We start from the raw sequence: 18,126 nt of genomic DNA, 5'->3' as shown, positions 1-18,126 counted from the left end.
GTGTGCAGGAGGCGGCTGATCGATGTTTCTTTCTCATCGATGTTTCTGACTCTCTGTCCCTCTCTCTTCCTCTCTGTAAAAAAATAAATAAAATATATTTAAAATAAAAAAATAAATAATAAATAAATAAATAAAAGCCATCTGATACTAAACTAAGAGAATGCTGGACCCCAGCTAAGCTGGACATGCAGCCTGCTTCATCCAGTCATCAGCAGCTCAGCCTGGGCTGTGAGTATCAGCAAATCAACACAATCTCTGTGGATAGGCATGTCAGCATGAAAAACCATTCTCAGAAATAAAGACACACACACAAAGAACAAAAGAGAAACAGGTCTTCTGGAAGTGGAAACTCCGGCAGATTCTTAGGGACTGATGTCAAAGGGCACACCACTCATTTGGGATTGAGAGCTAAGGACAAGTTGGAGGAATTCCACAGGGAAAGGCCTGCATAGAGGCAGCTTGCTGCAGCCTGCTACATCTTCAGAATACCAAACTCATGTCTTCGACAGCAGCACCTACAGAGACATCATCCTGGTTTCCCTGCCTGCTCTGAGATCAATCTCTCTCCTTGTCTATCACCTGTTCTTCCTTTGCTAGACCTTGTTAAGGAGACAAGAGGATATTACAGTTTGGCTGCTGAGGTAATTCAAATGCCTAAGCCAGCAGAGCAGTGAGGGAGAGGCAAAGGTCTCACAGAGCCCTGGTGCTCAGGGATGCAGGGCATGCTGGGCTTAGGCCACCACACCCCTTAGTCTCTGTATTCTGTTGTCCAGGTAAAAAGGCACAGTAAATGGGGAAAAGATAAGACTCAGAGTGACATGTGATAATAAAAATGATAAAGATGGCAGGGCTCATGTGCAGGCCCCGTTGCAAGCATATTATGTGAATGTCCTCATATCTTCATGAGTAGTTCACCCAAAAACAGGCTCTAGGAGGTGAAGAAACTGCCCCAGCAAGTAAGTAATAGGGAGGGACTTAAGCTCAGCCCCTGTGACCAGGGCCCAGGCTACTGAGACATGGACACATGAAACCACAAAGTGCATGGATAGCTCATTTTTGCCTGCCCAACATCTATTCTCTAGTGATAGTACCCCATCTTCCTCTGGGAACCTTTCCTCCCAACCGCGGCCCCAGCTCCAGGATCACACATGTAATCAGTCTGGCCAGTTGGAGTGTGACACTCATCCTGGCCACAGGGATGAGCTCCTGGTCCAGCCAGGCCAAGGACATCCCATTCCATAACTGTGCTTATAACCCCTGGGAAAAGAAGCCTTTTCGTTCTATCCTAAGGAGCAGACAAGCCTGACTGAACAGTAAGGAAACGTTAACTTCTGCCCCAACAGCAAGTCCATCAGAGCTCAGGCACTGCTTTTGGGTCATTTTCCTCTGGCCTCTTTTTGCTCACCTCCCTCTCAAGCTGGCCAGAACTGGGTAATCAGCAGAGGAAGGGCAACCCCACTGATTGGGTCAATCCTCTGGGTAGCTAACCACTAGGATATAGCCCACTGTACCCTGGACTTGATGGGGAAGAAATGGGAAGCCAGTGCTGTGGGGACAAGACCACAAAGAGCGGCCTGTACTAAACACATCTGGAGGGAGGCACCAGTAACCCCGGCTTCTCAGTAACTGAGCCAGTGCACCCCCTATCATGTTAAAGCCAGTCTAAGTTGGAGTTCTATCACTTACAACCAGGGTCCTGACTAATCCACTGAGCAGGAGTGTTCTTGTGTGGCTTTGCAATTCAGAAAGAGGCTGGAGAGGTGACAAAAGCAAGACCAAATCACACAAATCACTTTAGATTTTATCCTGGAGATGAGGGTGACCCACAAGCAAATTGAAGCTGAGTTAGGGAGGCTGGAGCACAAGGTAGGGAAAGGAACGGGATCTGGAGTGGTCCCAGTGTGAGCCAGGGGAGGCTGGATGCAAGTGGTGCTCCCAGGATAGGAGGAAAAGAGCCTGATGACAAGGCTCTCCTCAGCCAAATATCTAAGTCCATTGCTTATAAGTTCTGCTTTCCCTGACTAGTAAATCAGAAAATCATACAGCCATTGATACCAAAGAGTAGGTTGAGGAAAAACAGGTGGAGTCAGTGGACCAGAGGGCTATACAGAAGCATGTTTCCATTTCAATAACTCACTGAGGAACCCTGAGAAGAACTATTTCCTTATAGCCAGGAAAGAACCCTGCTATTTAATACATCTGGAACCCCAAACAGAAATTCCACATGAAAGTCATATTGAATGGCAACAATAAAGATGACATGAGTATCAGCCTCCTATATGCTAGGGACTTGCCATCCATCATGTCAAGGGGTCACCACACCTCTCCATCCCTCTTTCAGAGGCCCCAGACATTGGCCAACACATAGGGGTCTCGAAGTTCTGAGGAATTAGTGAAACACAGAAAAGCTGAATACTTGCCTGTGGTCCCTCTGAGCTCCCAGACCTCTCTCAATTTCTCCTTGCTCTCTCTTTCTTCATGGTATGTGGCTCTGAGTTTGGGATGTTACAACACTGATAGCCAGTCATCATTGGAAAGATCACTAGCCTAAATCCCAACAACAAATCTTACCAGAGGGATTTCTCAGGCTGAGGATCGAGGGAGCCAAAAAGCTTGAGAGGCTGGTGAATCTCAGGATGTCTGGGGTTTACACCATTCTGAGGTCTAAATGGAATCTGGTTTTCCTCCTTCATTCCCTGTTCCCTCAATCAGCTAATGGGCCCCAGCTGGGAACAAACATGGGCAGCAGAAATAGGGGCCAGGGTCTGACAAGCTCTGGCAGGAAAGCTCTGGCCAGGAGGGGAATGCAACCATTTATTTGGAATGGCTGTGCTCTGCCTCTGAGGGAGTTCAAGTGGTCGGATGTGTCCAAGTCAATTAGTAAAATCTAACAGGGATGTCACTGGGTTTAGGAGAAGGGCCATCCAGTTTAAAGTCCTACCCTGCAATGTCCCCAGTGCACAACAGGCACTATTTGGTTCGTGGAGGACAAGGGTGAGAGGAGGTCAGGACCTCGGAACCTCAGGAGCTCCATGACCAGGGAGAGGCCTCAGAAGGGCACACTGGGTCACTTACAAAGCTGCTCAGGAGGTTGGAGGGTCCTTGTTCAGAGAAGATAAAATACCACTGGCCCTAGGGTCTCCAGGAGCAGCAGGTAAAGTGGACAGAGCCTAGTCTTTGGAGCTGGACGAATGACTTCAAACACTGGCTCTGCTGTGTAGCTGCTTAACCCTCCTGAGCCTACATATTCTCCTATCGGATGGGAATCACAGGAAAGGAAGAAATGAGCAGAGCTGACCATCAGTATGCAAAGGTTCTGATTCTACCACTAACGTGTGAAGCCTTTTAATGCTAATGAGCACTCAGCTCATGTCACCCTCACAGCAAACCTAGACAGTGAGCTGGGGGTTGTGATTATTCACCAGAAAGTCAAAGTGCAAAGGAATTCAGGGACCTGCCTAAGATTACAAAGGACTTAAGGCTTTTTCTTTTTACTTCAGTACTTTCAGTACAGGATAAAATCTGTATTAGTTTCCTAAGGCTGCCATAACAAATTACCATAAACTTGGTAGCTTAAAGCAACAGAAATTTATTTTCTGCACTTTTGATGGCTAGAAATCCAACAATAATGTGTCAACAGGGCTGGTTCCTTGTAGAGTCTCTAAGAGAGAATGCCTTCCATACCTACCTCTCTCCTAGCTTCTGGTGGCTGTGGCAATCACTGGTGTTCCTTGGCTTAGGGCTGCATAAGTCCAGTCTTGACCTCCAACTTCACTGATCTTCTCTTTGAATCATTGAGTCATTGGACACTCATCGTTGGATAAAGAGCCCACCCTAATCAAGATGATCTCATCTTGAGATCCTTACATTAATTACATCTGCAAAGACTTATTCCAAATAAGATCATATTCTTAGGTTCTGAGTGGACACATCTTTTGCGGCCCACAACTCAGCCCACTATAGTCCACCCTTTGGTCCCCAAAACTTAACACCCATCACATGTGCATAATACTTTTATCCCATCCCAACATCCCTAAATTCTCGCCCCATTATAGCATTAACTCTAAATCCAAAATCTCATCCTAATCATTAGCTCAAAAAACTCATCATCTAAGTCACCTAATTAGGCATGGATGATACTAGTATGATCCATCTGGGGACCTGTGAAACTAGAAAACAAATTATCTGCTTTTAAAATACAGGCATAGGAAGAAAATGGGAGGTCAGTGGCCCCAAGCAAGTTTGAAATCCAGCAAGGCAAATCCCATTAGGTTTCCAGGTCTGAAAACAGCCCTCTGTGGCTTGCTCCTCTGCTCTCTGGACCCACAGAGACTCCAGGGGCCCCTGCTTATGGGCCTGCCTCTCTGGCCTCTAACTTTACATCCACAGCTCTGCCTTTGGAATCATTCTTCCTTTTCTTGAAGGATAATGTGTGTTTGTAGCTGAGTAGTTCTATCAGTGCAGTTCCTTCATGTAGAATACCAAAAGTCCAACTGCTTTTTTCCTCCATTTCTTCAGTCCAGGCTGGCAGTGCTTTTGCTAATAATAACATTCTCAAAAACCTTGTGGGTCTCTCATATATATCAAGGGGACCTATGCCATTAAACCAGTGATACCAAGAGGGCTGAAAAGTAGGTTGTGGGAAAATAGGTACACAAAAGCAAGAAGAGCTTTAAATTTATGTTTGCCAAGCACCTTCCACATACCCAATAGGCAAGTTCCACCTTTATAAGGACAAGAAGAGTAGCCAAAGACCTCAGAACATGTCCCCACTCAAACATCGCTGTCTACTTAACATGGCCGACTAACTCTGTCTCAGCCCTCCCCCATACCCGTAGTCCTAGCATTGCAGCTCCTGATCCTATCATCACAAACCTTTTCCTCCTTCTAGAGCACGGATGGGGAACCTTTTTTCTGCCAAGGGCCATTTGGATATTTATAACATCATTTGCTTAATATAATTCACTTAATATAAATTTATGTTGCTTTGAAAAAAGCTCCTAGATTTATTGAATTTTGAGTCCCACTTGTGGTTGCCTTGGCAGAGACAGACCAAATAATTTCTCGGGCATTATATGGCCCGTGGGCCGGATGTTCCCCACCCCTGCTCTAGAGCCTCAGGTACTCTCAATTCAAAGTCTGTCTCCCACAGAGCCATCTTCTGACACCTCCTTCCTACTCCCAGCTGCCCTCCCAGGCTGCAGAAACATCTTCTCCCAGGGCAGAGGAATATTAGATTAAGGTGGTCCAAAGGAGTATGCCTAAGGGAGCACCAGGAATGGAAAGAAATTTAGCATTTGATTTATTCTCTGTTCCTGCTAAGAATTAACACACAGTTGCTATTATAATCTTAACTTTGTTAAATATTAAGTTTAGTTTATTTTCATAATTTTGTGCTTTATTTTTTAAGATTTATACTTTTAGTCCCTGCACAACATGGATTTAATTTAATCAAGGGCTAATGGTCTTCAGAAGAGGATCCACAACAGCCAGTGGAGGAGGGAATGATGACTCACAGTGTCAGGGAAGGCCCTAGGATTCAAAAGGGGAGCGCCTCACCCTCCAACTCTTGTTGACATGCCAGGGAGCCCTGGCCAGCCTCGGGCCTATAAAAGCTCTTCTTTAGTTGGTCCTCCCTCATCAGGAAACTTCCTTGTTATCCACCCGCCGCACCCCCCATCCCCGCCCCTTTCTGCAGGAGGAAGCAACAGTCACACCACCATAAAATGAGTAGAGTGGGGAGATTTAAACCTGAAATTTCCTTTACTGAAAAAGCCCTGGCCATTCCTCTCACCCCGAAATGCCCCTTTCCTATATCCTCTCTGGCAGCCCTAGATCAGGAATGGCCAACAAGGCACACGTGTTCCCTTGCCCTCCCCTTGCTCAGGACAGATACTGCAATCATGGCACTCCTTGCCCCAATATGATAATGAATTTTATGTCAACCTGGCTGTGCCAGTGTACCCAGATATTTGGTCAAGCATTATCCTGGATGTTTGCATGTTGAGATTAACATTTAAGTGGTTAGACTAAGTAAAGCAGAGGACCTTCCACAGTGAGGGTGCACCCAATCCAATCAGGTGAAGGCCTGAATAGAAAAAGACTAACATCCCTAGGAGAAGAGGAAATTCTGCCAGCCTTCAGACTCAAATTGCAACACTTCCCTGGGTCTCCATCTTGCTGGTTCACTCTGTGGATTTTGGACTTGCCAGGCCTCACAATCTTGGGAACCAATTCCTTAAAATACATCCCTCTTTCTGTGTACATAGATACATACACATACTTTTGGTTGTTTCTCTGGACCCTAATACAGCTAGTGAGCCATATTAACACAGCCCTCAGGGAGAATTCTCAGTTAGCACGCAATATTCATTCGCCTAGGGCTGTCAGTACATCAGCAGCTGGCATTGTCCCTAGTTGTACACACAGGGCCAAGTGCATGCCACCACTTTCCTGTACTCTGTATTTTTCTAGAACCAGAGAACTGCCCTGGACCCTGAATTCCTGGTATGTCTTCCTAGTTCTAACTAGCCTTGTTTTCCACCTTCATCCCCCCTGAAGGGAAGGAAAGGGCAGACAGGGAGGCTGAAAGTTTTACCTCTAAACTAAAACCATAAGAAAAGCCCAATGAAGAAGGGAAATATCAAGGCCACTGGACATCTTTTAAATCAGAGCCAGCCAGAAGTTCCCAGAAGGTGGGGGAGCTGGGAAGACACGGAGCTATCCAACCTTCTCACAGGTCTCCAGAGGGATGGCATGGTATCTGCCAGCGGTCACTAGGAGTATGAAACTCATCTGGATGTCTTCCAGACTGTATGACTGAGCAACACAAGATTCTAATTGTGTTTAATTTGACTTGCCCCCCTGACACAGAAAGGAGGTTTACACCTAGCACCTCACTGGCTGACCACATGGTCCTGAGCCTAATGCACCTTCTGTAGCCATCGCGGCACATCATGGATCTCCAAAATGGGTGCTGTTATAAGAATTAGGGGAGTGGTAGTTCTAGAATCCAGGCAAGGCATGAAAGGAGATGGAGCAGAGCAGCACCCATTGGCCAGTCCCAGGAAGCAGACCCAGCTGAGGACAAAGGGACCATTCCTCTCCTTTGCCACTAGAGAAAGAGGGCAAAAGAAAGGACAAGGTAAGACTGACCTTGAGGGCAGGAATCTCCACACTGTCGCCGAGGCTGATGGAGCCTGAGAGGATGGTCCCTGTCATCACAGTGCCCTGGCCTTTGATGGAGAAACAGTGGTCCACAGACATGAGGAATGGTCCCGAGGGATCTCTCGTTGGGATGGAAATCTGGGACGTCAGGAGCTAGAAAAGAGATGCTTGTGCCACACTCTGTCGGGAGAGGACAGGGCAGAGGAGGGCAGGCCAGCCCAGATCAGAAACGGACAACTTTCTGACTGCACTCCAAACTTCTGCCATGCTCTCCGTGCCTTCCCTCAGTGCAAAGCAAAGGGCACTTGGAGAAGCCTCATCTACCCTCTCCCACTGGGATTACTGCAACCGTCTCCTAACAGGCCAGGCGTCCGGGTCCTCACCCACACTGCAGCAGGGGCAGCCTGCTACAGGACACCTTTGGTCACATTGCTCCCTGGCTTCACATGATTTTCATCCACCTGATGCCTGCAGAATTAAGATTTGTCATCATCTAGCACCTAGGTATTGCTGAGGCCTAGTCTCCCACCTCTTGCCCTTTCTCACCAGACACCAGACACTGGCAGGCCCTGAGGTTCACCACCCTGTTTAGCCTTACCCCTACTATTCTCCCAGGAGGGCAAATGGGCAACAACACCTCTGGAAAGGCTTTGCTACCCTTTTTGTATGACTGCATTTCTCCTCCTCATCACCAGTTAGGTGCTATTGTGATAATCTGTTTATTTGTCTCCCCGCCCAGGGCTGTGAGTACTTCCAAGTGTCACCAGCAGCTGGCCTCTCACCTGAGAGAAGGACAAGTGACTGAAGGGAAACTGAAGGATTGGGGGAGAGCAGGGCTGTTCCCAGAGGCGATTGCCTGAGATTGTTAGGACAGGAGGGGTGAAGGCCACTTCTCCAAGCCCCCCCTGCAAAAGGCCGGTGCTGTCCCTCAGTTTGTGGTTCTGCTTTTCCTTCTCTGTGGACGCTTTCCACAGCTTCAGCCTTAACCTGCCCACTGTCTTCATGCCATCTATGTGCTCAGAGATGGTGTCAGAGCTAATTACCATAAACAAATAAAAACTAAGACCACATTATTCCTTTTATTTTGCTACTTCCTATCAAAAAGTATTTGGTAGTAAATGTTTCAAACTCTTAATCTTGTGATAACAATTCTTTTGAAAAAAGCCTAGAGGTTTCAAAACAGGCTTGGCCTGAGATGTATGCAGAGGCTTCTTAAAGGAATATATAAACAGTATTTTTGTGGCTTTTGCTTTAATAAACATAACTGTCCCAAGCTCCCAGACCAGTCCTCTCTGGAGCTGGTGAAAAAGTAACAAAAGCTTTACCCAGAAAATATTGCTTTTGCTACGTCAGCAAGATCAGCACCGTGTAATCACAGAAACAGTGGCAGCACACAGTCACACCTGATCTTGGCTCTGTGGACCCAGGCAGACCCCAAAGTCCACCCCACAACTGACCTGACTTTGAATCCCAGCTCCACCACATACTTGCTATGAGACCTTGGGCAAGTTACTTAACCTCTCTGAGGTAATTTGCGGATAATTTAAGCCTCCCAGGGTCACTGTGAATGTTAATGAGCTTGTATGTAAAGATCTTAGTACAGTGTTTGGTATGTGATAATCATGTCTCACCATCTCAGTAAACTGATATAGCACTCTTCTGAGCACATTATACACATTAACTCGTTTAACCCTCACAGCAACTCCACAGGGAAGTGGTGCTATTATCTTCTCTACTTTATAAGTGAGGGAACTGAGGCAAGAGAGAGCAGGTCATGGGCCTAAGGTCACAGAGAGAGCAGGTGGTGGGGCCAGCACTGCAACCCTCTGAGCTGCCCCAAGTGCCCAGCAGAGGGACACTACAGTCCCTAGTCTCATTGTCATTTCCATAGAAGCATCACCACCTCTCCACCTCCACCTCCACCTCCACCTCCACCTCCACCCTGCCTGCTGGCTGCCCTGGCCACTCTGTGAACGGCTATGCTCCTTCCCTCTGTCTACTTCTACCCAGCCTGGAGGAACAGCCTGAGCCTTGGGCCCTTGGCTTCAGAAGATAAAGCCTCCAGTGTTTTGGTAGAGGCCACAGGACCTAAGCTGTACTGTCCCTGCTGCTGGGCCCATCTCCTTCTCCCTGGCTCACTGGCCCCCAGCCCACTAGCCCAGGTGAGACATACTGGAGGACCTGGTACAATCTGAAGGACTGGAACAGATGGCATGGCCCCAGAGTTCCAGACTGAGAGGATCTGCTTTGTCTGCGTGGAGGTATTTGACAAGAGAAAGGGGGGAAAAAGGCTTAGAAGGGTGGAGGCCCTCAGTTCTGTTTGGGATTGACTTTCTGAGGGAGGTTGCATTAAGCTTTTTTTTTTTTTTTGGGGGGGGGGTGGTGGAGTTTAAAGGAACCATCCCAGAATCCTCTTGGGGAATGGGAGACCGGGAAGGGGGAGGGTGGTGAGGGAGGACCTGCTTCTCTGTCTCTCTCAGGCTGAGCAGGACACAAAGGAACCTGCCTGAGCAGAACTGGTTCAAGCTGACAGTACCTCAATGAGCTCTGAGATGCCCTGTGGAGCTTCTGTTTCGGGGGCCTCTGGTCCCCCAGGCTTGGCCGCCACAGGTATAACTGGTGCACCTCGGAACCTGGAACAGAAAAACAAGTCCCACCATAGTTCAGAGATCATCAGCATGGACACAGAACACAACTGTGAAGCACCTGGTAGACCAGACCAGCAGCACTATGGGTGTTCTCTCCCTTCCTCCTTTCAGAAGCACCTAAAAAGAGACCACCTGGCAGATGAGGAAATGGAGTCCCCAAAGGGAAATGTCTTATATTGAACAACACAATTTAAAAGTGTGCTCCTGGATTCACGATGGAGGGGAAGTACACAGTGGTTTCAGCTGCCTGTGGGGCACCACTTACTCATGGGCATGTGACAGCCAATGAGCTCTTCCCCAAACCTCAGAGATGGGAGCCCTGGTGCCCACGGGCTGGTCCCAGGAAGCCATGGCACAGCTTGGCGAGCTCAAGGTCCCATACTTGCATAGACCATCTCCTGTTTTCCAGCCAGCCTCTGGGGGCAGGAGCTAAAGTGGCCATTGTTTGGTGGCTGCGTTTGCGGCCACATGGGTTAGGAGACTGGCCTCAGACCACAGAGTTGCTCAACACCAAGCCCAAGGCCTCCAAGGTGGGCTTTCTTTGGCACAACGAGGGAGCCTGGGTTTGACTGCCCGGTGGCCTGATGTTATTTATTTCACACTGATTGTGCCAGTTAATTGGCGAGGCCTGGAGACAGGGTTGTGGGGAAGAGTCTGGTTCCTTCTCTCTGGAGCTTTTCGTGTAGGGATAGTGCTTAGAGGGGAGGTACTGGAAGCAAGGAAGCCTCATGCTCTGGCCCTCCTTTCTCCAGACCCAGGTGATGCTGGGGGGCCTTCCTGGGGGACCTCCAGGAAGCCCTGCCCGCCCCCTCACCCGCTGCCCAGTGCAGCTTCCTGGACAGCTGGGCGCTGAGGCCTCTCAGCCTCTGCTCTTAGGCCCCACTCACTGGGCCTGATGGTGGGGACACCCGGTCACAGCAGCTGTGGCAGAGGTGACATTTACAGTGCAAGGGTAAATGCTTGTGGGTAGAGGTCACATTGCAGGATGACCCTATTCCCTCTCTTTCCTGATAATCTGGGCGGGTGGCTGGCTGGCTGGCAAGGCCGCGACAATGGCCCAATACACAAATCAATACAAAAATAAATAAATGAAAGTGTGCTGCTGGGTTTTAACTTCCATTTTCAGAACCCTCCCTGAGAAGGTAGCAGTAAATCCTGGCTCCCAGGCCTGTGACTGAAAGATCCCTTAAAGAAGACTAATAAATACCTGCTAGCCTCCTGCAGAGACTCAGGAAATACTGGTGACCAAAAGTCCCTGAGGATGCACCTGGGAGTGCACCTCCACCATCCCAGTCTAATGGAGGCCAGTCCTCACAGGACCTTCCCAGAGAGACCCTTTTTCTTTAAGAAGTGATTTATCTATCTTTTCCATTGGAAAGGGAAATATATTAGTGCAACCATAATCCCATCATTGTGGTGTGTTCTTCCAGCCTTGGCTTTCAACACATTGCCAAGAGATTATATTTTTCATATTTGGTTCTAGTATGCACACACTTTCATATCTTGGTTTATTTGCCATTATATCAGAAAGAATCTTCTGTTGCATGACAATGTACTGAAACAAAACACAGAAGCATGTGGAGTTGGGTGTTTGCCCTTTCCCAGGCTCGGGATAAACTGGCCTTGCTGATTTCCTGAACATACTACATACTGGGGCACCCTGGCTTCTGGCAGCAGAAGGATAGTTCAGTAGCCCCTGGGGTACCAAAGACCTCTCCTGCCTTGGGTTTCAGAACAAGACTGATGTCTAGGTTCTAGAAGCACAAAGGACTCCAACCCAAGATCTGAAGAAGAGCCCTGAGCCCAGACCCACAGCTCAGAGTGTGCAGGCAGGAGCTGACCTGGAGCACATTCAAGTGCTTCCCCTGTTCCCAGTGCCCCACATGTCCTCCAGACTCCTCTTGGTACATAATGGGGTGAGCCAGGCCCAGACATACTGAATGTGCATGTAGGCCAGTGATGGCGAACCTATGACACGCGTGTCAGCACTGACACGCGTAGCCATTTCTGATGACACACGGCCACTGAGGCGGCCGCATGCCGAGGATGAAACATTTGCTGCTCCTGAGGATGAAACATTTGCGAAATAATGTTTTTTTCCTCAAAGTGACACACTACCCGAGTTATGCTCAGTTTTTTGGCGAAGTTTGACACACCAAGCTCAAAAGGTTGCCCATCACTGATGTAGGCTAACCTTTGTCAAATCACAGAAATGACATAAACAGTATACATTTTAGGTTTGGAATAGAATTTTAAAAAGCCAATATTTGTTAATGCCTTATTTTACTCACCAGTCAAGCCAGACATAAAACCTACCCCTTGATCTGACTGATTTTCATGGAAATCCCTAGTACAGTGTCAAACACACAGTAATTACTCCACATGTTACAGCTATTATACATAGTAGTATGAAGTACCTACTATGTACCAGGCTCCATATCAAATACCCCCTCATAACAAATACTATGAGGCTGATCTTATCAGTTCCCATTTTACAGAAGAAAATTAACTCAGAGAGATAAAGTAAACTGTCCAAGACCGAACAGCTAGTCAGACACATAGCCAGTATGGAAAGCACACCTTATAAGAATCTCCTTGGCAGCAGCCAAACCACTTGAGATTTTGCAAGTGAGGGAGGAAGGGCCAAAAGAGCCCCAGTGGGCTCTAAGCAGATGTCCTTGGCTAAAACAGAAACAAAGGAATAGAAAATGTTTAAAAAGCAAGAGGAAGCACAGAGGGAGTCTGAAAGAAAGATGCATCAAGGATATTGTCAGATGATAACATTTAGTGGAAAATAAAGAAAGAAAGCCTAGAACACAAGAACAGTGTCAAAGTAGTGATAACAACCACCTCAAATTATGTACATGTGGAAAAGACTGACAAGAATTCTAGGGAAAAACACTTTAATTTGATGTGCTGGGAAGATTGTGGGTACATTTTTATCTCCTATTTTGATTTCTGTTAACATTCATAAATGCTTATGCAAGAGTAATTTTAAATGCTTTCAAAGATAAGTCACAGAGAAAAACAATCAAAAGTTTGACTACATAAAAATTAGAAGCTTCTGCATATCAAAAAAAGCAACTAAAGTGGAAAGACATAAAATAAATGCTAAAGGTTTACTTGTAGTAAAAATGGTAGGCAAAGGGTTAATTGATAACAATGTCTTTATTAATATTAAACACTCCTGAAAATAAAAAAGAAAACATTAAGGAGGGATACAAAGGTATGTACAGGAAGCAACCTATCAATGTTTTTCTCTCACATCTATGTTTCTCTCTCTAAAATCAGTTTAAAAAACCACATATCCTTGATGAGATTAAAAATAAAAAACAAATCTACATGTAATGTCAGTAAATTTTAAATGATCTCACCACAAAAAGAAATGGTAATTATGTGATATGATGGAGGTGTTATCTAACACTATAGTGGTAATCATTTCATAATATATTTATAATCAACACCTTGTCTTAAATTTACATAATCTTTTATGTCAATGAACATAAATAAATATCTCAATAAAGGTGAAAAAACACTTTCCTATCCACACAGGTAGCTGAATGGATAGGAAACCAAAAACATATGCTTTCTACAAGAGACCTACCTCATAACAAAAGACACACACAGACTATAAGTAAAGAGATGGAAAAAGATATTTCATGCACAGGGAAACAAAATAAAAGCTTGGGTAGCAATACTTATATGAGACAAAATAGACTTTAAAACAATGACTTTAATAAAAGACAAAAAATGACATTATATGATGAAAAATGGAACAATCCAACAAAAGAATATAACGCTTGTTAACATTCATGTATCCAACACAGGAGCACCTAAATATATAAAGTAAATCTTGATGGACATAAAAGGAGAGAGCAACAGTAATGCGGTCATAATAAGGGACTTAACACCCCATTGGCATTAATTGATAGATGTTCCAGACAGAAAATCAACAAGAAAAAAGTGGCCTTAAATGACAGCTAGACCAGATGGATTTAATTGATACTTTCAGAGCATTTTACCACAAAGCAACAGAATATACATTATTTTCAAGTGCACTTGGAACATTTTCCAGGACAGACCACATGTTAGGACACAAAACAAGTCTCAATAAACTTAAAAGTTTTAAATTATATCAAGCATCTTCTCCAACCACAATGGTATAAAACCAGAAATCAATTACAAGTATAGTAAAAAATACACAAACACATGGAGGCTAAATAACATGTTGCTAACAATGAATGGGTTAACAATGACATCAAGGAAGAAATCAAAAGATAACTTGAGACAAATGAAAATGCAAACAAACAAAAAAAAAAACAAAATCTGTGGGGCAGTCCTAAGAGAGAAATTCGTAGCCATTCAGGCCTACCTGAAGAAACAAGAAAAATCTCTAAGAATAATACTTAACCTAACACCTAAAGGAACTAGACAAAGAATAGCAAACAAAGCCCAAAGTGAGTAGAAGAAAGTAATCAAGAGCAGAGCAGAAGTAAACAAATAGAGTCTGAAAAACAAAACAAAACAAAGTTGTTCCAGGAAATTGAAGAAGATACAAATAAATGAAAGCATACACCATGCTCTTAGATAGAATTAATATATGCCTGGCTGGTTTGGCTCAGTGGATAGAGCATCAGCCTGTGGATTGAAGGGTCCCAGGTTCGATTCCTGTCAAGGGCACATGCCTGGGGTGTGGGCTCTATCCCCAATAGGGGGCATGCAGGAGGCGGCAAATTGAGGATTTTCTCTCATCATTGATGTTTCTATCTCTCTTTGCCTCTTCCTTCCTCTCTGAAATCAATAAAGATATATTTTAAAAATTAATATAATTAAAATGTCCAAACTATCCAAAGCAATCTATAAATTCAACACAATTGCTATCAGAACACCAAGGGTGGCCCAGCCAGCATGGCTCAGTGGTTGCATGTCAACCTAGCAACCAGAAAATCATGGTTCAATTCCCAGTCAGGGCACATGCCCGGGTTGTGGGCTCTATTACCAGTCTGGAGCATGCGAGAGGCAGCCAATCAATGATGCTTTCATCATTGATGTTTCTATCTCTCTCTCCCTCTCCCTTCCTCTCTGGAATCAATAAAAAAATATATATTTGAAATTAAAAAAAAATAAACCACCAATGGTGTATTTCACAGATCTAGAACAAATAATGCAAAAATTTATATGGAACCACAAAATAACCCGAATAGCTACAACAATTGAGGGGGGGGGGAGTTGTTGGAGATATCACACTAATATCAAACTATACTACAAGGTCACAGTAATCAAAACAGCATGGTACTGGCATAAAAACAGACATATAGATCAATGGAACAGAACAGAGAGCCCAGAAGTAAACCCATATCTAGTCAACTAATATTTGAAAAAGGAGGCAAGAACATACAATGGAGTAAAGACAGTCTATGTAATAAATAGTGCTGAGAAAATTCAACAAATACATGCCAAAAAATGAAACTATACCACATTCCTACACCATACACAAGAAGAGACTCAAAATGGATTAAAGACTAAAATATAAGACTCAAAACCATAAAACTTCTAGGCAGTAAAATTTCTGACTTTTCTCAGAGTAATATTTTTTATATATCTCCTCAGGCAAGGGAAACAAATAAACAACCCCCGCCCCCCGCCCCGCAAAAGAAAAACAAATGGGACTACATCAAACTAAAAAGTTTTTGAACAGCAAAAAAAACCATCAGCAAAATGTAAAGACAACCTATTGAATGGCAGAAGATATTCACCAATGATACATGACAAGGGTTAGTCTCCAAAATTTATAAAAAACTCAGACAACTAAATACCAAAATAATCCCAAACAATCCAATTTTAAAAATGGGCAGAGAAAATGGTGACAGAAAGATACATGACTTGAGGTGGGGAATACACAATACAATATACAGATGATGTATTATAGAATTGTACACCTTAAACCTATATAATTTTATTAACCAATGTAACCAAATAAATTCGATTTTGAAAATGAGCAGAGGACCTGAATAGACACTTCTCCAAAGAGGATATAAAGATAGAAAATAGAAATATGAAAAGATGTTCAACCTCACTAATTATCAGAGAAATGCACATTAAAACCACAATGAGATAACACCTCACACCTATCAGAATGGCTATCATCAATAAATCAACAAACAACAGTGTTGGAGAGAATGTGGAGAAAAGGGAACCCTCATGCATTGTTGGTGGTAATGCAGATTGGTTCAGCCCCTACAGAAAACAGTAAGGAGGGTTCTGACACTAGGGGGGTGAGGGCATGAGTCGGGGGGTAGGGCAGACAAGGGGGGCATAAAGACACATATGTAATACCTTAATCAATAAAGAAAATAAATTAATTTAAAAAAAGAATGACAAATCCCACATGTGGAATGAGAACTCTATCCATGAATTAAATAGTTAATTGTATCAGTTAACATTTAAATGTGGTATTTACACAATAAATTTTAAGTAGAAAAAAAAATTTATTTTAAATGGAACTCTGCCTTATGACCCAGTCAAAACACTAATTCAAAAGAATATATGCACTCCTATGTTCATTGCAGTGTTATTTATAACTAGAGGCCCGGTGCATGAAAATTCATGCACTGGAGGGGGGGTCCCTCAGCCCGGCCTGTCCCCTCTCACAGTCCGGGAGCCCTCCGGGGTGGGAGGTGACCCGGCAATCAAGGGAAGGCGACGGCCCTATCACACCTCTGCTGCTGCCACTACCAGCAGCGCAAGCCTCGGCAGGCCCTGGTTACCTGAGCCTTGGGCAGGCCCTGGGTGGCCGGGCAGCCGACATCCAAGGTTTGCCTGTGCCTCGGGCAGGCCCTGGGTGGCTAGGGGGCTGAGGGGACTGGGGGACTCCAGAGGCAGGCGCACGGAGCGGTCGGGCCCGCCCCTGCCACCCTGGCGGGGCTGAGGGGACTAGGCGCCGCCATCTTTGAGGGCAGGGCAGTCAATTAGCATATCCCCTCCTTATTGGCTGTGGGTGCCGCCATTTGCGATAGCGTGAGGGTCAATTAGCATATTCCCTTTTTATTAGATAGGATAGTCAATCCAAGCAGAAGCAAAACAAGTGTCTATCAATAGACAAATGAATAAAAAAGCTGTGGTACATATATGCAATGGAACATTACTCAGCCATAAAAAAAATGAAATCTTACCATTTGCAGCAGCAATGGATGGACCTAGAGCAGTGATGGCGAACCTATGACACGCATGTCAGCACTGACACGCGTAGCCATTTCTGATGACACGCAGCCGCATGCCGAGGATGAAACATTTGCTGCTCCTGAGGATGAAACATTTGCGACTAGAGTCTTGGAGTTAGTTTTTTCCTCAAAGTGACACACTACCCGAGTTATGCTCAGTTTTTTGGTGAAGTTTGACACACCAAGCTCAAAAGGTTGCCCATCACTGACCTAGAGGGTATGATACTAAGTGAAATAAATCAGTTAGAGAAAGACAAATACCATATGATTTCACTCATATTTTGAATCTAAAGAACAATATAAATGAACAAACAAAATAGAAACCAACTCAGATACACAGAACAGACTGATGGTTGCCAGAGGGGAGGGAGGTTGGGGGAACTAGGTGAAAAAGGTGAAGGGATTAAGAAGTACAAATTGGTAGTCACAGTCACAGGGATGTAAAGTATAGCAGGAAATATAGGGAATATAGTCAACTAGAGGCCCGGTGCACAAAATTCGTGCATGGGAGGGGGGGTCCTCAGACCGGCCTGTACCCTCTCCAATCCGGGACCCCTCGGGGGATGTCTGACTGCCCTCTCGCAATCCAGGACCACTGGTTCCTAACCGCTCACCTGCCTGATCTCCCCTAACTGCTCTCCCTTGCTGGCCCAATTGCCCCTATTGCTCTCCCCTGACAGCCTGATCGCCCCTAACTGCTCTCCCCTGCTGGCCCAATCACCGCTAACTGCCTCTGCCTCAGCCCCCGCCACTGTGGCTTTGTCCTGAAGGACATCCGGAAGACGTCTGGTCTAATTAGCATATTACCCTTTTATTAGTATAGATAATATTGTAATGACTATGTATAGTGCCATGTGAGTCCTGGAAGTATCGGGGGAAACACTTTATAAAGTATACGAATGTCTAACCACTATGCTATATACCTAATAATTAATAAAAAATGATATTGAGTGCAAACTATAATTGAAAAATTAAAATATATATAATACACTTAAGATTCCACCTCCAACACAAAAACGAAAGCATTAAAATTGCAAGAAACAAATACAAAAAATATATGGGCATAATTCAAATACACAAAAGCAAACTGT

General features: G+C 45.0%; 1 protein-coding gene across 2 annotated transcripts in view; it reads right to left on the bottom strand.

The window, feature by feature from the left end:
- Nucleotides 1-18,126, bottom strand: part of EEFSEC (eukaryotic elongation factor, selenocysteine-tRNA specific) — a 238,360-nt gene that overhangs the window by 122,056 nt on the left and 98,178 nt on the right. For both annotated transcript variants that reach the window (XM_008159374.3, XM_054724344.1), the window contains exons 3-4: nt 9,704-9,800; nt 7,156-7,320 (exon numbers count right to left, since the gene is read on the bottom strand). In XM_008159374.3, the coding sequence (XP_008157596.1) occupies nt 7,156-7,320; nt 9,704-9,800 (262 nt within the window). The remainder of the gene's footprint in view (nt 1-7,155; nt 7,321-9,703; nt 9,801-18,126) is intronic.

Source organism: Eptesicus fuscus, chromosome 12 (genome assembly GCF_027574615.1).
Source record: "Eptesicus fuscus isolate TK198812 chromosome 12, DD_ASM_mEF_20220401, whole genome shotgun sequence".
Taxonomy (NCBI): domain Eukaryota; kingdom Metazoa; phylum Chordata; class Mammalia; order Chiroptera; family Vespertilionidae; genus Eptesicus; species Eptesicus fuscus.
The sequence above is the reverse complement of the archived record's forward strand: the minus strand, read 5'-3'. Positions and strand labels throughout refer to the sequence as shown.